Source organism: Neodiprion fabricii, chromosome 3 (assembly GCF_021155785.1).
Source record: "Neodiprion fabricii isolate iyNeoFabr1 chromosome 3, iyNeoFabr1.1, whole genome shotgun sequence".
NCBI classification, from domain to species: Eukaryota; Metazoa; Arthropoda; class Insecta; order Hymenoptera; family Diprionidae; genus Neodiprion; species Neodiprion fabricii.
This window is the reverse complement of record NC_060241.1, coordinates 38,326,146-38,348,028: the sequence shown is the minus strand read 5'-3', so window position 1 is coordinate 38,348,028 and position 21,883 is coordinate 38,326,146. Positions and strand designations below refer to the sequence as shown.

Genomic DNA, 21,883 nt, shown 5'->3' with positions numbered 1-21,883 from the left:
GAAATCAGCAATATATGTATAGTTAAGAATATCCAGAAGTGATTACGCAAAGTTATACTGTTCTATCCATCATTGCGAATATGCATCACCGAGTTTCACACGATTATACGATAGCGAGTTTGTGTATTTTCAGCTCGCTATCCGAGTTCGCAAATTTTTTTCGTGTGCCATTATATATGCAGCACGTCTGCTTCATTTCCCATTCCTCCCGCATAGTATTACTTATTTTTACTTTTTTGCTGCACCCTACTGGGTTAAACACATTAGGCCGTGGCACGTAATGCGCAAATGTAAATACGTGCCTGCATCCGGGGAATGACTGCGAACAACTAGCGTCCACTGTTGACGAATGATAAACCACGTATTTTGACGGTGGCGAAATAATTTTATGTACATACTGAATCGATGGTTTTACTTCTTCTCTTTCTTCTCTATCCATTCTTAAATTTCTTTCCATTTTGGACAAGGAATCAGCAGTGTAACTTTTTGCGTTGATTATTATATATTTATCAAGTATAGTCTGTATGGAACAGGAACGAGCAAAAGTCCAGTCCAGAACAACTGGAATCACATTACACCCATGCATTGCTGTAATGTTCCGTTGTAATGAACAGTGAATATGTGTTTTAAGTCACCCCAGTTTCAACAATAAGCGAAAAATATTGTCGTTCAGTCTACCAGAATACGTTGCAATTATTTCAGTATCGGAGAAAAATATAACGTGTCTCAGTGGCGAGGGAAAGAATAGAAAACACTGATGGCGGGGAGCTTTGAAAATGAAGTTTGCGAGATGTTTACGTAAAAAAACAGACAAGTTTTATTTTTAACAAATGGTATATATATATATGCATATGTCTTATCATTTAATAACTATTGTAAAATATCATAAAAATTATTAGGCATATAACACAAATATCTGGCATTCAATGCGTCGGGTGTATATAAGTGTACAACACACATACACGGAAACCTATACAATTGTCATTTACTTCATATCAAATAATAGCTAAGTGATTTTGTTCATATAATTTCATATTTTACGGACGAATAGTAAATTCACGTGGATGCATCTAAAACGCTTGGTCGAATTGTTTGTCTGTTTTATCAAAACCCTTAATTTACTATTACGAAAAAAAAAACCAGTTCATCGGTCTCTTCGACGTCTACTTAAATCTTTTGTCTAATACGAGGACATAAAATATACTGGTAGAAGCAGGGTATGAAAATAACGCTTTGTTGTCTGGCATCGCGTCTCCATCTCCCCTCCTCATCGCTGTGGCGAGAATTTATTGATAGCTTAATAATTATTTAACGGTTAGTTATTAGTGTGACTCGTTACATAAATTGACGGTATTTGGTCGTAAAAGTTAACGAAACCTGGCAAGATAATATATAAGCTTACTATTTCTCCCTCTTTTTCTTCATTGAGCAGTTTTCTTACGATTTAGTAGTATAATTCATTTGAGAAAATTTCTTACTACAATTATTACACATTAATTTTCATTTCATTTCCACTTCAATTTTCACAATCACAGCCATTGGTGGATAGTAACGTTACGCAATTTCGCAAAAAGTCAGTAATGTCAAAGAGTTAAACTTTAAACGGAGAACGACAAATTAAAAAAATTGAATACTTCTATACTTTTCAAAGCCCCTGTGTGATTTATTATTATATGTTACGTGATGCACCAAATTATTCCGTTTGTTAACTGAGTTTTATTTAAATCTACCCAACTTCAGCTAGTCCAGAGGCACTTATTTATAATCATTTCGCGTAAATTTTCACAGTAACATTTATTTTGCATGCGATGTCTCAACCATTCAGGGTCGTCGATCTATTCCTTTTACTTCATTCTTTCTATTCTGCAATCCCATTCTCTACAAAACAAGCAGAGATAAATAATGGACTCATGATGTGTGAGTAAACAATGCCTTGACGAGTAACACAGTAAGAGTAACAAAAAGAAAAAAGAAAAGACTAACGAGTATAACAATAAAAATGGGGAAAAAGAGAGGAAAACTAAAATACCCTGAACAAGCGAATGCTTATGTGATCAATTTTTTATGACTATAACATCAGTATTGAGATAAATAAATTATGTTAGTTTCCTTCCGTACACAAGCTCTACGCTATAACCTAAGGATTAACTTAAATAAGGAATTGAACAAAAAAAAAAAATAAAAAAATAAAAAAACCAATAACAATAAAGACAACGCAACGAAGTCTTCAATTATACTCGTCAAATCAGCTCTCTGTATATCACTATTACATTATGGTTGTGTCTGAATTTAGGGCGAGTATGAATGCCGGAGTTAAAGATGAATATCGACTCTCGGCATACGGATGATAATTTATTATGTTAGGTATATCTCGTTCCCTCAAAGGGACCGACGAATTCATATTTCTCTATCTGGTGCTCTTCAACTTCCAGCGTAAGAAAATAAATGCTGCTATACGTAGCAGGACGAATATCAATAGCAGGGCGAGAATATCCAGCGTAAAGTCTGCGTCTTCCATGTCTAGCTCTTGAAGAGTTATCTGAGGACTTTTGAAGTGGCAGTGAATCTGGGGACAGATATTTTTTTTTCTCAATTTTTATACACAAGAATGCACTCGAACGGTTTCGCGCTAATAGAATATACATAATATGGTTTTAAGCACCAACGATCGGATTATCTGACTGCTATACTTTAACACCGAGTGAATTATTTTTGACAGAGGGTATTTGAAAGAGAGATAAATTAATGTCGACTCTTTGAATGGATATTATGAATGTGTGTATGACGAATTGATTTACATACGAATTTACAATGTTAAAGACTTATAAGCTTGGAGAGTTGGGATTCAAATACATTTGGAAAGTTGGTACGCGAACGAACACTTTGGGAAAGTTTCTAAACGCCAGTATCGTTACGTTTATTTAAAACAGTGCGAAAGTTTGTCAAATTCTTTCCAATGTTTCTTAATTGAAAGAAGACCTTTTTCACAACCATTGCTATGCACATGCGCAGTTACACCGACACTGTTCATATGTGACAGAAATAGCAACTGCAGCTGTAACGACGTTAGATGTGGTATGCAGAAACACATTTTTCAAGCACTGACGACATCGATCGTCTACGATGAAACAGGTTGTAAGTATAGAAACAGTTTGAAATAATCAATGACCTGGTCGGTCGAGGAAAAAAAAATATACATTTTTAGCCAAGTCCATTTGGAGTAAGTTTGCAACGAAAGTTGTGCGAATGAAAATTGTGAAAGGCGTAGATGAGTTTCATTAATAACATTCAACATATTTAACATAATCATGTAATACTCACAGCAGAGCACTTTAGCCTTTCACGAGCAAATGAATAGGTGGCCAATGCGGTGCCTTCAAAACCGTATCTGATGTAGCTCAGGTAAGTAATCCATCTGAGGTATATCGGTATGGCATCGAAACTGACAAAGAAGCCTGAGAACAGAAGGAACGGTACCGACATCACCGGAGCTAAGAACACGCCGTTCTGGACGTTCATTGCTGCGCCGACTACCAGACCAACGGATTGAGCGACGAACGATATCAGCAAACAGGCTCCGAGGAACATGCTGAATCTCATCACCTCCGCAGGTTGGCTCGTCATGAAATAAACGATGCTCACGTAGATGATGCAGAATATCGCCTGAGGAAAGAAGAAGTAGATATTCGGTCAAGAAAAAAGTCTCAGACGGATGAACTATTGCCAAAATGTTGTTTTATATCTATTATTATATAATCGTTAATAAAAAGAACTCGGAAATTTTCTCACCTGAAATGGAATGTCGGAAACAGTGATCGCCAAGTAGTACGACTTCAAGGAATACCACCTATTGAAATTCTCCTTGAGCAAAACAGGCATCTCTAGAGGGACTGGAAAAAAAAACGCGACAATCACTAAGTCAGAATGTACAAGCCAAACAAACTCGTGTTTAATGCCAAAGAATTATGCCTTCTGTACTCACAAGATAGAATGGTGATTGTCATCGATGTGTACATTAGGAACAACATGTTGAAAAACAAGAAACCGAGATTGCTCAGAACTTTGGCACCGTCGTTACCGATGTCCCAGTAAAGTGCGCCGATCAAGAATCCCACAAGAATGTGAGCGAAGAGTCGAAGATACATCAGAGTCTGAGGAAGACAAAAGGAAGTTGAAACTGGGTATTGACCGCGACTTGGAATCGATAAGAACAGCATTTGTTCAATCGGATACGCGTAGTGTGAATTTTACACTTGTCACAAATACCGCAAAACCTCTTACTGAACCCAAAAAATCAATCCACAAAAATCGCCGACTCACCCAGTCTCGTCTGCTGAAAAGCAGTGTCCTCTTCAATATTATCCAAAACTGTACCAATTCCGTGGTTGGATATGTTTCTGGGGTAACGGCGAGGCCCTGATCGAGTAGCGCCGTTGTAACATTTTCCTTCTTCTCTATGCCGATTGGTATTGTCACTTGACCTGCAAGATGAGAGATATAGAAACAGTTTGAGACAATGAGGAATCATTTATTTTACGGAATGTTCTCCGTACTGGAGGGTAAAACTCACTCTCTTTCGGTATGTCGTTGCAGGCGTAACCCGGAATAACGAAACCGATGGTACCGTTGTTTTTCGAACTTTCATTGAACTTTTCTGTGACGTTATTGGCATCGTTTTTGTTAATTACGTCGGTGGATTTGCTGTCATTGTTAGAGACCGTATTGTTAAGAGTCTCCGGTTTGCCGACCGCAGGAAATTGGTATCCGGTTCTGATGTCTCGTTTTCCATTGTCAATGGCGTTGACCAAATTTCTAATATTGTCTCCGTATTCTCCGCAGGAAACCTCGATAACTGTGATTTGGTGATACAAAATAATGTCAATTAACACTCGATGAAAGTGAATTTCTAACAAGCACGTATACTCTCAGAGAAATTTCTAATCTGGTTACCGTACAGGCCTCAACTACTTTCATATTTTACCGTAATAAAAAAAAATACAGTTCTGGGTATAAAATGAAAATGAGTTTTGTAGCAGTAGCTAGAAAATTTAGTATATGTGACCATTCTCTTTAATTATCGTCGCTCGAACTATATTTTCTTGCAACAATTGATAGGATTCAAAGTTGGTACATCAATAAACTGACGTTAAAGCCTTATTCAACTGAAAACCGTGTAATAAACTAAAACAAAATATTTAACGCTGCAACAACCAGAAAATTTGTTATCGACAACTATTATCACACTAAACAATTACTTCTTTACATTTTCTAGTAATTTTCCAACAATATTAAATCCATCACTGTAAAAATTCACATATTTTACTAGAATATTCTACCAACTGTAAGTTATAAATGAAATTTTTTCTCAGTGTACAGTGTAAGCGAGGGCCGGAAGTTGGCTTCTTAACTCGCATGTCAACGACTGAAAGGTCAATAGAGTGCTTGGAAAGACCGGTTTTCTACGTTGAATAGCACAACTTACTGAATGAAGCGGGATTGTGGTAGCTTGGACAATTCAAGCCCAGAGAACCGAGGAACGGAACGAGCTGCGACGATGATCCTTGGTAGACACATTGGCCTTCGGCAAGCGTGTAAAGAGCATCGAACATCTCGAAGAGTCTTGCACTGGGCTGATGTATCGTGCAGACGATGGTTCGTCCTCCACGAGCGAGAGTCTTCAGCAGTGATATGCATTGAAAACAGGACGAGGAGTCCAGTCCACTGTTGACGAGTCAAAAAATACAGGGTTATTAAAGAAATGAGATAGAAAAGTAAAACATGTGTATTCGAGTGGTCAGTTGGGGTTCGAACCGTACGATCAGCAGGATCGAAGCAATGCGACGGTGGAACCTATCATCGATCGATCGCTTTGAGTCGATCGCTACTGGGAAATTGGGATCAGGAAAAATTTGGCGGAAGCTGTTGGAACTTTATTTTTCTACACAAATTTTAAATCTATTAGATGAGAAGCGAGTAAGCAATATCTGGAATAAAATGAGTCGCTTGTAGCGCAAGAATGAAAAAAAATATATTAAAGGTTTCAACGAATAGTAACTACTAGCCACGTATGCAATAGTGTCTAGCATTACGATCGTTTAATTATACAGTTCATTATGTTGAGGTATAAATTATCGGCCCGAAGGATGAGTATAAATTATATCGCATGGTAAAGAATATACAAGTTTCATTCCACGCGTAAGCAGTATACTGTATATTATATCTAACAGACTAATTTTGAGTTACACGCGAGTTAAAATTCACGTTTCGAAATTATTATCCTATGTGTAGATTTTTCTTCAAGCAACGATGAGACACAACTTTAGTTAAATTTTGGTCAAACTTTTAGGGGCAAATTCACGACTAAGAAACATTTTTGCCCGCAGTGAAGTCACAAAATTCATGTAATTTTTCCAGTGCGATTTTTTTTACTTTTTACAGAGAACTTGACAAGTTGATTTATACTCGTAATTTAAGTAGGACTGAAATAGAGAAGAAAAATAAAATAAATAGGTAGAACAAGTTTTTATCTCGGCAATTTCCATTTTACGAAATGTCAATTTGACATATTAAAATCTGCTTGATAGACTTCGACGATTCGCAAACTTATACGCGTTCAGTGCTAAATCCTGCTCCTTAACTACTCGAGGAATTTAATTGACAAATTCCCGTTTCGTTGAATTTCAAGGTCTCACACTCGTATAATTATGTAACGTCCACGGATATCTAAGCAAAATATGTGGTACACAGTAGAAGAGCAAAAATTTGCACAAGGTCGGAATTGATGCTAATTCCTGTTCCTGGAATCCTTTCTTTTTCCTCGACGTATCTTATTCTTCTGAACTCGAGATAAGTGAAATCAAGGAAAAGCAACAGATACACTGAGAAAAAATTTCATTTCTTGTAGTAACTAGATAAATTCAGTAAAACAGGTATCGTTAAGAAAAATGTTTGAAAAACGAGGTACGCCCAACCATTTTGCGCTATCGTCGATCCTTTTTTGGCAATTGCGACGCAAAATCAGTTTCTTCGGTCTACTCTGCTTTTTCATTTAAACAAGGCTTTAACGTCAATTTATTCTCGCACGAGCATTAAATTTTCGCAACAGTTGCAAGAAAATATAGCAACAGCGATCGTAACGAGAAAGAATAGCAACGGATACTAGACTTTCCGGTAACAGCTAGAAAACTAATTTTCATTTTCTACCTAGAACTGTATTTTTCGATTGTGGTAAAAGATGAAAATAGTTGAGGATTGAGCGGTAACCGGAAATAAAAATTTCTCTCAGTTCTCCAAGTAACAAACAGGAACAACAAAGAATAATAATGCGTATACGAATAAAACGACGTGACCAGCCTTGACAGCCGCGAGTCAGAAACCAGTTTAACTTGCGTGTCTCGACGATCGTGAGTTCATGGAAACTTTTAGCGTCGAGAGATTATACACGCAGCTGCTGCTAAATAAGGCTAATCGTCAGATTTAATGGGTTTTTTTTTTTTTTTTTTTTTTTAGACGTTTAGTCGACCAATAATGAACGGTTATAATTATGAGAAAAATCACTAAACGATTCTTCGTTCCATGATACATTTTATGATGCAAAAACGTAAATTTTTTACCGTCGTTACAATTGTTGCAATCAAACGCTGTATTTTGCAATATGTTTTTTTAAACCATTAGGTCAAAGTTAACGATAATTTCACTGTGTATCCATTTGTCGTATACGTATCGTGCATATTTATGTTTTTATCGAAAGATTGATAAAAAGCTACGGCGTGTGCAAATTCTGCGAATTCAGGATTTCGAAGTGCAGCGGTTATCAATATCAATATATCCAAAAATGCATACTCAATTTCGAAATAATGAAGGAGAGATTGCTTTAAATTTTAAATTTACATCTCGACTTGATATCTCTACGTATAAATTCATTCGTGAGATGGTAAACGGTGTCGATTCTTCGAGCTGTTTTCTTTTCTTTTTTTTTTTTCACTCTCCTCGAACGAAACGATTGGCAAAATTAAGTTACCTGGAATATCTGGTAAATAACCGGGGAAAAAGGTCACGTCGTCCGAATAAATAAACGTACGTGGAACGTTGAGGAAAGTAGAAAAACTGCGATCACGGGGAAAAACCGGGATTTGATTAATTCAGTCTGTGGATGTATAAAGATGTCTTATTGCGAATCAAAGATTTTACATGTGTACTGACGGGAGAAATCTTATTTAAGAAATCTCAGTCGTATCACGATCTTTCTGCGCATACATCATACATCATGTGTGTGTACAGGTACGTATAATCTATACGTATAATATGCGATGACTGAAACCCAGCGATTTCTCGGACAGAGTTCCAAAGCGAGTATACATATAGATATACAGGGTGGTCCATTTAAGTTGACGCTGCAGAATATCTCGAGAACCAGCCATTTTAAAGAAAGATCTTTGAAATAAAAGATGGAGGCATACGAGGTCATTTGGAAGTCAGTATTGAATTTTTTTAATGGGAAAATGTACTTCTTTTTCACACGTTTGCATTTTACACATAAAAATGAAGAACTTTTATACTTCGATACGCTTCTCAACACGTTTTACAAAAGATGCGTGACAGCGTAGTAAAGTTCCTCTATCCGATGCCTTTGCAAGCATTTCTAATTCGTTCCGTCATATTTTCTGGAGTGGTTGGTTCGATGTTGTCGACTTTTTCTTTCATGTCGTTTAAAAAAAAGTTTGGTATAAAATTTTTTTACTTCTACGTGTAAAATGCGAATGTATGAAAAAAAAGTACATATTCCCGTTAAAAAAATTCAATGTTGACCTCCAAATGACGACGCAATGTTTTTTCCCCTTCGAACCACGAAAATATTATTTCAAGCATCTTTCTCTAAAATGGCTAGTTCTCGGGATATTCTGCAGTGTCAACTTAAATGGACCACCCTGTAGATATAAATTACTCTTCCCTTAGTTGGCATTACAATGCATGACAGAAAATAGATATAAACGAAAGGCGAAAAAATGTGACTGAAGTTAGCAACGTTACTGTAACGATGCGTGTTCAGGAAAAATCTTTAGGTACTTTACATCATTGGAATTGTCTGAAATTTAGAAAACCATACTGATCCAAACATAGGCATGTTTTTTAAAAACGGATTACTTTAAAGTCATTCCAGAACTGCGAAATAATGAATTTCGTGACGCTAACGTTGCGTACTTCAAACTCGAGGGGGAAATATAATCAGGAAGGTACAGAAATATTTACACAGCGACTGTAAACTTGAAATTGCAATTTTTCGACATCACTATTTTCTTTATTCAATGGTCTGAATTCAGAATTTCAACCGCCGTCTTGAATTCAAGTTGGAACTTGTTTTTTTCAAAAAACTCGGCCATTTCCAACTTTTAACTAAAAAAAAAAAATAAATAATAATCAGAATCAAACTTGTAGAAAATTTAAATCCCTACAATGTTGGCAGTAGCGATTTTTTGTCCAAGATCGTAATTTTCCGATTGAAATTATAAATTCAAGATGGCGGCCGAGGCTACGGCAGAATCTGATCGAAATTCTGGATTCGGACAATTGGAAAAAAGAAAATATTGGTATGTATAATCGCAAAGTCGATATCTCGGTTATTCTTTTTCGTACACAGCGACTGTACTAATGATTAATCATCGTATTTCAGGATAAAAACGTGTGTATGCATGAATGTGCGTATGTAAGAGATGTGAGTTTCACCTGGTCGGTTCGTCGAAAAACATAATCGGCGGGTTGTTGACCAGCTCGAGTGCAATTGAGAGTCTTTTTTTCTGACCGCCGCTCAAGTTCAAGGTCATGGTATGTCGGTGCTCCGCAAGTCCAAGTGTTTCCAGGATCTCTTGCAACTGGAACACGCGTTAAGAATCCTCTTACTCAGTCATTCCGTAGTCAATTATGAGCGACGAGCTTTCGAGCAGCGGGGGTCGAGGTAACTCGGCCAAAGGAGTTGGAAAAAAGGCAATTTTTTAAGGATTTTTCTCATCGAGAGAAATTTGAATTTATTAATATAATATCGAATGACAAATTTTTTTTTCTTTTTGAAAAACCGCTGTTTTGTTAAAAATTAATATTCTGCTCTTTGTATTGACAAATTGAAATGTCTCTTCGAGAAAAATCCTTGAAAAATCGCTTTTTTCCGGCCTCCCGGCTGCGTATAACTTGTTAAACAATATTACGGAAAACAGTAAGGAATAAATTCATCGATTCCTACACGCGGTGATTTCTCATTGTTATTATTGACTGTATAACAAAAAAGGTTCGTCATAGCTCAATACCATGAAATCATTTTCGCACACTCTCCAAGAATGCGAATACAAAATGAATCGCGGGTATAAATTATAAACGATGCGTTTACGATATTTTATCGCAGACACGGAGACTTGACGTGATGGAATAACCGGTCGATAAATCATCGGATATATATCTTAGGCTCACGTAATACTCCCACCTTTACCGACCGAGGAAGCGGTAGGAAGAAAAAGGGTGAATCTCCTCGGTCGGTAAGGGTGGGGATACCGCACGACCTTAAACACTCACCACTTTTTCCTTTTCAGCTCGGGTCACATTCCTGCCAAGCTTCAAGTTCGACGCAACCTTCATCGCTTCCTGCACAGTCAGATTTCCGTGCAACTGATTGTCCTGCATAATGTAACAAGAGAGCTTTCTAAACGCACTCAAATTCCGCTCGTGTCCGTTCATCGTTATGCTGCCCTCCATCCCTGTTGTTCTGAAAATCAGAAATTCATATCTCACGTTGATACGCCTTTTTTCGAAACAGTGAACCAGACTTTCTTCAACTTTGAATAGTCTCTCTCTCTCTCTCTCACACACACACACACACACACACACACACACATACACACATACACGCAATATTTTCCATCCACTTACAAAATGCATTTAGGTTAGGACCTGACGGTCGAATTGAAATACAGCAAATTAAACGATAAATCTACAAAGTTGAAAAAGATTTCTGTAAATATTGATTGTAAAACCTTTATTCATCAAATTAACAAGCAAACTCGATTGCATAAGCGCGTCACGACTGCAAAATTCAACGGACATTAGCTATAAGATCGTTAAAAAAAAATTTCCCCTGTCATTAAAAATTCTCAAATCGTTCTTCTATCTCCGTTAATTAATTCTCCGTACTGTATTCACATCAATCACAGATTATCGATGCACCCATCTTTCTCCTCCAGATAATTATTATTCAGTCAAAAAAATGTGTCGACAATATCGCATATAAACCGGACGAAATTCGTACGTGATAGAAATAGATTGAGAAAAGAAGGGGCATGATGCAAATGAAGGGAAGAAACAAAAAAAAAAAAAATCGCCTCGACTCGACTCTGAGCCTGCGATGATACGATACTTAATTACAGTGTACAGTGCGGTATGCGATGATATGCCGATTCAGGTATGTCGTTAAAAAATGAATATATTCACCAACGTGTCTACATGTTTATGTTGAATCATGACGCAGGTGACGACAAGAGACATAATTTTTTGGATTAATGGCGATTGTCGGCTGTTTTGCGTACACGCATCTCATGCATTATACAAATGTTACGTGTAACGTCGAGTTAGTTATATATATATATATATATATATATATATATATATATATGTAATGTATTGTTGCAAAAAGAGGTGATAAATTTATGAATCTTTTTTCGCATATAATTCATATATCACAGTAATTACAATACATTGATGAAAATCCATATAAATGGTTCATTTATTTGTTTAATTGTATTGTTTGTCAACTCTGTTTCTTTTCATTTTTAGTTTTGTAACTAGTAACCATACAGTAAATGAATCGGTTCATTTTTTTTTTTTTGTTTTTTTCTATCACAATGAGTAATATAATTTATACCGTCACTCTTACTTCGTTTGACGACAAAAGGCTAATTGGTAAAAACAAAAAGCTTGAAAAAAAAAAGTACACGTTAGGTGGAAAATTTCGGAGCACGCTGCGTTTATTTGACGTTTGTGTAAACTTGTTATTCTTTCAAATCTAACGGACAGATTATACGTGCAACCGGTTACGGAGCGGAGCGTTTGTTGAAAAAGATGCTAGATATTAAATTCCCGGGATTTGTATGACGTTAGAAGTTGATAAAATGACTATTGATTGCCGTAATAAATTATCGATTGCAAAAAAGTATCGTTCTGTTTCGCAAGAAGACGACGATGCGTCAAATCAGTTTCACGATATCGTAACGATTTACAATCATCTATTATAATAAAAACACAACTGCTGTGTAATATAAATAATAAATAAACGCGAACAAACAATGAGAAATAGGTTTATATAGTATTATAACTTCCGGCATCGCTTTGATTATACGTACACTCGTTTTTCTGTTTTTTTTTTTTTTTTTTTTTTTGCCCTTTTGGAGTAAACTACACGTAGCTGTATTACCTATATATGTACAATACGAACTAGAACAAGTGTAACGTGAAGAAAGTTAACGAGCGTCACTCTCGCCTTTTGCAAGTTAAACATTATACCTGCATAATGCTGACTATATATGTGCAACGGATAGCGGGTTCAGCTTTCTTGGAGTGTGGGAAAGGCAGTTTGTAACTGGCGGTGTTTGATGCTTGAAAATCAGAAGAGACGAAGAAACAAATTAACTACCTGCAAACCTTTTTAGAAAATAATATTGCTGTACGGATTTTAGACGGTTTGTTAATTGTTTCAACATCATGTAAGAGTTGACATTGAAATAAGCGATTAAAAAGCGATGTATAATCGTGACGAAAAAGGAATTCGAAGAATATGAAGAACGGTGAAAAAAATCAATCACTCAGAGCATTTGTTTATACACTATACCAAATTATCGATCGTTCCATGGAGATTTTGCATCCTGTTTGAATTTTTATTTCATTTTTTTTGTCTCGTCAATAAGTAATTTGGATCGTTAAAACATGCAATCGATGTAACTAAATTTTATAGGTACAATGGCACTAAGTTGAAGCATCACAAAAATAATTATAATATATCGATATTTATCACGCAACGTTGCTGACATTTTATAGTTCCTACGTTATTTTTTCTATATTCGTTCGCTCGGTAGAATATCAAATTTCATGCTGATCGTGTAAAATATTCATAATGTAATAAAATTTCATCTGTAAACGAAGAAATGATTCTGACCATACACCAAACGGACAACGATGCCTGACTTGTTTGAACGAAACCTCGAGCCTGGTTGCAGAGTGGGATGCAAAAGTTGAACCTGCCAGCGAAAACGTTTCTGCAGATTAAGATCGTGTAGTACTCCTACCCTTACCGACTGAGTCCATCTTTTATTCACCAAATTATTGTAATTTCTAGTTTTCGTCTAGCGATTTCTCACAATGGCTCATTTTACTCCTCACTCTTTCCGAAATTAGGCAAAGTATCTCAGCTATGCGCTTGTTGGCCCCTGAAATGCGGAAAATGTGCGAATAGCAACACGTGTCAAAAAATCACAAACTTTTGCTGACGATTTTCGGGATACGAGAAATTTTCCTGAATTCCGTTACGAAACCCGCGATGCATCATCGAAGTTTGAACCCTTTCCGTTCGTTTGTTAATTTAATATAGAGAGATAAAGGGAGAGTTTGCTCGATCGGTAAGGGTAGGAGTACCACGTAACCTTAACAATCTGTAACTGTAAATGGGTTTCAGATAAAAAAAAATACAACGCACCCGTTAGAACCTTCAATTAGTTTTTCATGATATTGAAATTATTCGAAGCATCGGTAACTACATTATACGTTCAATTTCGGTTTTATTATTAACAATGCAGAGGCGATTCCGAAGGTTTTTTTTTTTTTTTTTTTTTTTTTACTTCGACGCTATATATTCATACTACATTGCAGAGGTCTGAAAACTGCGCGATTCGTTCTACGTATAATTATAATAAGTAATGGGCTTGAAGCAGTTAGTTGGTCGATTGTTATTTTGACCCCGTTCACTCGACGTTGACAAACATGATAATGCGAACTGGTTCATTACTCGTTAAAGAACAGCGGTGGAAAATGTCGATAGTCGAGTATAAACTGTTAAACTCGGACCTCGACGTCGCAGCAATGTAAGAACTAATTAATACAGAAAATTTTATTCGTATACCGACATATTTGTCTTAAAAATGCAATAAATTTACACCACAATTTAGCAAGTTCAACTCACACTTTTGCGTTTTTCCTAGAAATTTCATTAAATTCAATAATTTTTATCGCAAATTTAAGACAAATACACTATAATTGTCGTCACTGAATTTGAAGTAAATTGAGAATCATTTTTAAAAGTGATTAGGTACGTATGTGTGATACGGAAACACTTACAATTAGAATGACGGTAGAACAGTGGGCATATAAAATTTGCACAAAGCAGTTATATACGTACGATGTAATTTTTAACATACGTATGACCGATTGTTACGTAATGCGAGGACTTCCGATCGCCTAGAAAACAATTAATCGACAGCCTTGAATCCGCTTTAACTATGCGAGCATTATTTTTACCTCTGTATTTTTGTCTATCATAATGACTTTGCAGACATTAAATTGACGACGACGAGTCGGTTTAATTGTTCGAATGACACATTACTATACATATACATATATATGTATATCGATACAATTGTGAACCGGAAATCCGAGTGAAAGTCCGAGATAATATCTTGCTATCAAAAATCATACACTACATTCTGTACACAGTATACAGCAATTGTTATCGACAATACAGGCAAATTTCAAAAATTTATTCTGTCAAATACGCAAACTTATATTCGAAATATGCGCCATATTATACTGTCAGACTATACGACTAATAAACAATTTCTATGTTATTCATTAAAATATAACGAATGATGAGAAAAATAAAATGCGTTCAAATACTGAGATATGAAAAAGTGTCCTAAAAATACAAATATTCTCATCGATTAGTCTATATTCTACGTATCTACAATAATATATATATATACATTTATAAAACTTTGCATCAATGTAGATTATTTCTTTTACATTTTTCAAAAGGTTAATTAATTAGCATATACATCGTTTATCAAACGAACGGGAAAAAAAATAAATAAATTATGCATAACCAAGCGACAATAAATATTGAAGTTGCGTCATATAATTTGCTCGTTGAAACAAAAAAATTGTAGAATAATTACAATCAAACAATCCGAACGAGGTAAAAAAGAAAAAAAAAGAAAAAAACTGCACGCGTGACGTTGATCATTACATTGTACGCGTACGGTATGATTTACTGGAATGAATCTGCAGGAAATGAAAATGAAAATTTTCTCGTTGTTTTATACTTGATCGAACGGTGTGGCGGTTAACAATCACGCAACGCATTTCATCCGTGCAACGGGATTATAGTTTATTGCTCAGTTCAATCATGCATATCTGTAATGCTATACACGCGCAATTTAATATTGATGTGTCGGCATAAATAAATTAAAAAATGAAAAAATAAAAAACAAAAGAAAAAAAAAAAACCCTACAAATCCGCCGACTCTTAGCTTACAATTTTCGTTCCTTATGCCAGCTTCTGCGTTGCAACATAATTTTTGTTTTCCCTCAATGTTTACAACATAACAACCGACCTCGTAACGTTTTCCAATATACCAGCAGCATATGTAGGTGAAAACTTATCCCGCCCCTGGCCCTGATGATCCGTAGAAAACACAAGTATTTACCTCCTCTTCAAAAACTTTCCGTTGTTTATACATGTTGTTACATCGGCAGGTTAAAGTTATTACAAACAACCGGCTAGCTGTGACTCGAAGACGAGAAAGTTACACATTCAGACCAATTGTGTAACTTGATGTAAAAAATGATGTTCGAGACGGTGTTACAATTCAATAGTTTATATATTTCTTATTCCTGCGGTTATTCGTTAATTAAAAATAGTTTGTTTTTTTTTTGTTTTTTTTGTCTATAAATAGTTGTAATAACATGTACATTTACTCTCATACAATTGTACGTTGTAACATTGTATTCGTACAACTTTAACAGATATGTTTGAACAGCGAGTGTTGTAAATACAAACATTCAGGTCACGTACGAGATATTATAACATGGACGTGAATTGAATTGTCAAAGTCTCGAATGACGAAGACGCCGACTTGATGTCAAAGATAATGAATTTCGAATAGTTCGTGAAACTGACGAAATTCCGACGATAATGTTACAAAATTGTGTTATACTTTGCAGCTGTCTCACAAATATTCGGTTACTGACACAGATTCGGAATTGACAAACCGCTATCTTCGTGCGTAAAATTAACGTTTGACCCCGTAGAAAGGAAAGAGAGAGACAGACAGACAGACAGAGAGAGAGAGAGAGAGACAGACAGAGAGAGAAGGAGAGAGAGAGAGAGAAGGAGAGAGAAAAAGAAGAAAAAATTGTGTAACTTGCAGTAGAGGATGATGAATACAGATCGGAATATAGTAATAAGTTTTAGTTGGGGAAAATAATAAAGAAAGAGTTTTATGCAAATGATGAAATAGGACGCGAATAGAGAATTTGACGATAAATTCACTATTAGCACGCTTCACGCTTGTGTCGTTCAATTCGTTTCGCGCACAGATGATTGCGTCATTTCATGACGTACATATCACACCTTTTATTATACGATATATATTATATACACTCTGTATGAGGCATAAAATTATGTGAAAAATATGTACCGCACTAATGTAACTGTCAGGTAGTTTGGAATAAAAAATTATACGCTTCTTATATCCTACGACTGTTTGCAATTTGCATTTTCTCCGGACTTTTGATCTGTTTATGAGCAAAAAAAGAAAAATAATTAATAATTTTTATTTTTTTTGCCAAATTCATTGCAAAAATACCTGAAACTAAGCGTTACTTTATTTTCAGCCACCGAGATCGTATCGTCGTAGCAGAATTCTGTACAAAGTAGTAAATCTTATCTCCACCGGTTCAAAAACGCTGACGATTAAACGATTTAAAGTTCAAGTTCGGACGCTAAATGAGGACAAACGGGCTTTTCGAATGTCGCTGATCTACTTGTTTTTCTCTCGTAAATAAATTAGAACGAAAATGAACGATTAAATGTTTTAAACCTTGAAATTATTGAGCGCGTAATCCAGTTGTGCAACGATTTGTTTCAACGTTGCAAACTTTGGACCTACGAAGTGCGATTAGATTAGATTCGTCAAGATTGGGGCATAATTATTATTATTATTATTACACCCAAAACTGACAGTAACTCGAAGCTATCGGTTATTTTTAATCCTCGCAATTAAAGCATCCAATTTTACCCTTGGTGTATAAAAACAATGTCATTTTTCTCCAAAGAGATGAGAAAAAAAAAAAAATGTCACGCTTAATCATTTTCACATTATTCTGTGAGAAATAACGAGCGAAACTTGAGACAAGTATAAATACGATGATTGATAATGAGAAATATTTGATTTACGTAAAATCCGGTATTATATAAGTATAAATAAATAATATATATATGTGTATACATATGCGTATGTGTTGTACTCACTTGTATCCAGTGAGGATGTTGAGTAGCGTCGATTTTCCCGCACCCGATGGACCCATGATTGCGGTCAATTCTCCAGACCGCAGCCGTCCACTGACGGATTTTAATATGGTTTTTACATCTGAAAGATAAAACATATTTTAAGAACGATAATTGACATGTTAAAAAAACGTCGACTCAACGAACCGCGAAACAAACGTAGGACGAGTAAATAACTGATGTATACCTTCGTAGAATTTTAAAAAAATTTTCTAGATAACGCGGACGTTTTTTAAACTCTGAATTTTCTCATATTTAAGGGGACGTCGAAGTTATTCTTTGCCGACCGAGTAGAACGTCAATTATATCTGTAACTATCATAAAAGCCAAAACATTTTTAAAAAAATGTTCGACTTATGCAACAATTTCATAAAATCTATAAATTTTGTAATTGTATAGAATAAATATCATAGCGTTTTTCGATACTTTTGTTCAGCATTGCATGATTTACATACGGGTTTGCTTTTACGCACACTTGCATGTTTAATATCGTAATGCGTACACAGGTGTCGTTAAAAAAAACTGTTTGAATATTGTTGCAATTACGAAAAACGAGGTACGCGTAACCATTTTGCGCTATTTTCGATCCTTTTTTGGTTGTTGCAACGCAAAATCAGTTTCTGAGGTTTACTCCACTGTGTTAGTTAAACGAGGCTTTAACGTCAATTTATTCTTGCACGAGCATTGAATTTTCGCAACAGTTGCAAGAAAATATAGCAATTTTCATTTTCTACCTATAACTGTATTTTTAAAATAGTTAAGGACCGAGCGGTAACCGAAACTAAAAATTGCTCTCAGTGTAATTACAAATGTTGCTCAATCGGATGAAATCTATATCCGATGGCATATCGAATGATCGGATACCGAATCCGGATGTAATTCAATTCCTAATGCCAAAGCAGCTGATTCACTGCGTGTAAAGTTCGTCGAGTTACGGTTATAGATGTATAACAACCTGTTTAAGGGGGTATTCTAGTGTAGAGGCATGAATTTGAGGTGTTTTTTGAAGTGCTATAAACAAAAAACAAAAAATATTTTTACCATCCATTTTTTTATCAGGCGTTTATTATTATTTCACGATTACAAAAAAAAAAAAAAAAAACAAGTCAAAAAATACAAAATTGAAAGTGCTATGAGTTGTTGAAGTGGGGGGTACAAAAAAAATGGCGCGCCAATGTTGTCACGATTGCAAGCATTTTCAAAATCAGAAAAAAAAAAAAAAAAAAAAAAGATTATTAATCTACATAAATGCAGCTATCGTACTAACCAAAAAAAAGTCGAAAAAAAATTTTTTTTTGCCAAATTACGGCTGTCCGAAAAAATAATACGTTTTTTTTGACTTTTTTGGACGTTTCTGAATTTTTTAAAAATAGTAAAAATTATTATTTCGTTATAATAATACTTCGTGCGATAGAGACATGTATTGAGAAGATTCTCACCAAATTTCAAGTAAATCGGTTCAATACAACTTGAGAAATCATGTCAACCGTTTTGAAAAATGTAGTTTTGAGAAAAACGCGTTTAAAGTTTCGAGTAAAATTCGTTCCAGCCGAGCCAGTATTGAAGACGTGTCACTAAAATGGCTATATCTCTGAAAATAATTGAAATTTTGACTTGGCCTTTTAAGGACACATTCTTGAAAGGTTAAGCTTTGAAAATATAAAAAAAAAAAAATCGATTTTTTCAAATTTCTACACTAGAATACCCCCTTAATGTTCTGCTCTAAGAGTATCGTGAGGAGAATTTGCATTCCGCAAACGAGTCTTCGGTCCGCCTAAATTACCGTAAATTTTCCAAGTCAAGTTATTATAATACATGCACTGCACATAATTGACATTCAGATATGTACTTTCGTTTAAAACTGTGAGTAAAATACACACACGTGCATAATAAGTATACGATCATTTGCGATGCGGAAGTTTTTATTAACGAAGGCGCAAAAAGAATTCTTGCAAAAAAACTCGACATTGGTTTTTCGTTTTACTGCACTCCAGGAACAAGCGAGTCTAGTAGATTTACATCGCTTTAGACGAGGATACCTCGAGTTTCTCGCATTACAATTTTAGTATAATTTATTACAAACAATTATCGCATGCAAGTACCGCAACCGCAAAACTTGAATGAAAATAAAAATAATTTCAGATCTGATAACTAGGCTGGAAATAATTTTACACATGATTATAAATTCTCGTGCGAATGAGGCGTGAGGTTTGAATGTACTTATAACGGTAAAAACCGCAAATCGTATTCAATATTAGCACTGTTGTGAATTTTTAAGTTTACTAAATGCGATTTGAGCATATCCCAATTTGTTATATGGTTAACAGTGATCGTAACGAGAAAGAATAGCAACGGATACTAGACTTTCCGGTAACGGCTAGAAAACTAATTTTCATTTTCTACCTATAACTGTATTTTTCGATTCTGGTAAAAAATGAAAATAGTCAAGTTCTGAGCGGTAACCGGAAATAAAAATTTCTCTCAGTGTGTGAATTTTTTTTTAAATAGTAGCAGTAATGCCCGCTAAAACATCGCGGTTACACATTTTTTTTTTAAACATTATTACTTTTATAATAAAATATAATCCGATAACGTGTCCGAAACACGTCTGTTTCAATCGAGGAAATTCACTTTGTTGTTGGCACGGTTTAGAGTTGAGATAAAAATTTGAAAAAATTAGGCAATTGTTTTTGAATCATTTGAAATTGATTTGAGGAGCATGCTTGAAAAAATTCGTCAACATCCTGACTATGGAAGATCCTAACGTAGATGCACAAGATGTGCACATTTGTTAAATGGATAAATCGTCGCCTGAACTTGCCAGGATGATTTAAACAATTACACATGTCAAATATTGTCACTTAAGAGAATGGTACACAAGACGTAAGGGATCGGTTGATATTGTTGAACATCGAATCAAATTTTAACGGCTATAAATATCATGTATCTACCACGAATACGGACATTTCAAATATTTTCGATATTTTTGTTAGAATTGTAAAGAGGCGGCGGTGTTTGAACATCGCTCGAAAATATCATCCAATCACGTTGCACTTGTGCATGCGTTCACGCACGATGCATGTGCACACAATTTTATCGCGTGCAAAGTTCTCGGAGAGAATAGAGATAGAGATGGAGACGGAGAGACTGTGAGAGAGTGAGAGAGAAATATAACAGATCAGAGATCAAACATTAAGGATCACAATAAGACGAGGAGCTCTTTCGTCCGTCATCGTTTTTTTTTTTTTTTTTTTTTTTTTCATCTTCTTCGGTTATTTTTCCACACACACGTATTCGTAAGATATTAAAATCCGGTTAAACGTTGGATGTTTCGATCATCGTATAACGTGTGACTTTGAACGTGGAATCGGACAAGGATTCAAGGGCGAATTTTTTATTTGTCTTTTCTTTTTATTTTTTACTTCAATCTGATGAACGAAAGCATTACGTCTGATTGATTCGTGTTTTTTTTCTCTTTTTTTTTTTTTTTTTATTTTTTTACACTGATAAATAAGTATCGAATTTTTTCGTCGTAGTTATCAACGTAAAAAGGCAAAAGCAAACTTTATAAGTAATAAATGAATACGTTGGTCATTATTCCATGTATAGAATCAATGTTGATTTATTTTAATATAAACTCGGAACAATATATATATATATATATTATATATATATATATATAATTGTGTAATCGGCGACACATGAAAATTCGTGCTGTCTTCTCCCAAGCTCTCAAATATCTCCGTATGTAACGAATCCAAGGTCGGCGGGTTAGCTTTTTTCTCGAACAATAATATGAGACAGAATTCTCGTAACGACCGTATCCGTTGAATATGGATAATCCAGCCGCCATTACGAACTACGGTCGTTTAATGTCAGGATGAATTTTTTCTTTTCGAGATAAGGCACCATCTGCACATCCTATTCTTTCTAAAATTTGATCATACTAGTATGCGTATACACGCGTAATGTACGTAAATTAACTCAGCCGAAAGTTAACGATTATGTATGTAGGTATAAAAAAGTTAAAGTCGATCCGTATGTGAATTTAAATTACGCGTAATGCGGAATAAAGCCTCCTTATGGGACTTCGTAGTTCTCTTTCTCTCTCATTCGTCAAACGTAAAAGTGAAGAAAAAGCGGAATGAAAAAGGTTTCTGTTACCAGTCGAAAAGTTACACGGATATATTTTAATTTGCGTTCAATATAAGACGATAAAAATTCAATCAAACAATATGTAAAGAAAAATCATTCGAATCCATCGAATTGTTCCAGATAAATGATGCAGGTAGG

At 35.2% G+C, this 21,883-nt stretch overlaps 1 protein-coding gene across 3 annotated transcripts in view; it reads right to left on the bottom strand.

Annotated features, from left to right (window-relative positions):
* Nucleotides 1–793: 793 nt before the first annotated feature.
* Nucleotides 794–21,883, bottom strand: part of LOC124177928 (ATP-binding cassette sub-family G member 4) — a 47,959-nt gene continuing 26,869 nt past the window's right edge. For 2 of the 3 annotated variants that reach the window (XM_046560896.1, XM_046560897.1), the window contains exons 3-12: nt 17,555–17,672; nt 10,561–10,750; nt 9,724–9,869; nt 5,483–5,721; nt 4,571–4,852; nt 4,321–4,481; nt 3,983–4,151; nt 3,790–3,890; nt 3,322–3,663; nt 794–2,566 (exon numbers count right to left, since the gene is read on the bottom strand). In XM_046560896.1, the coding sequence (XP_046416852.1) occupies nt 2,408–2,566; nt 3,322–3,663; nt 3,790–3,890; nt 3,983–4,151; nt 4,321–4,481; nt 4,571–4,852; nt 5,483–5,721; nt 9,724–9,869; nt 10,561–10,750; nt 17,555–17,672 (1,907 nt within the window). In that variant the 3' untranslated portion in view covers nt 794–2,407. Of the gene's footprint in view, nt 2,567–3,321; nt 3,664–3,789; nt 3,891–3,982; nt 4,152–4,320; nt 4,482–4,570; nt 4,853–5,482; nt 5,722–9,723; nt 9,870–10,556; nt 10,751–17,554; nt 17,673–21,883 lie in introns of all 3 variants that reach the window. The other variant, XM_046560898.1, reaches the window with a different exon arrangement.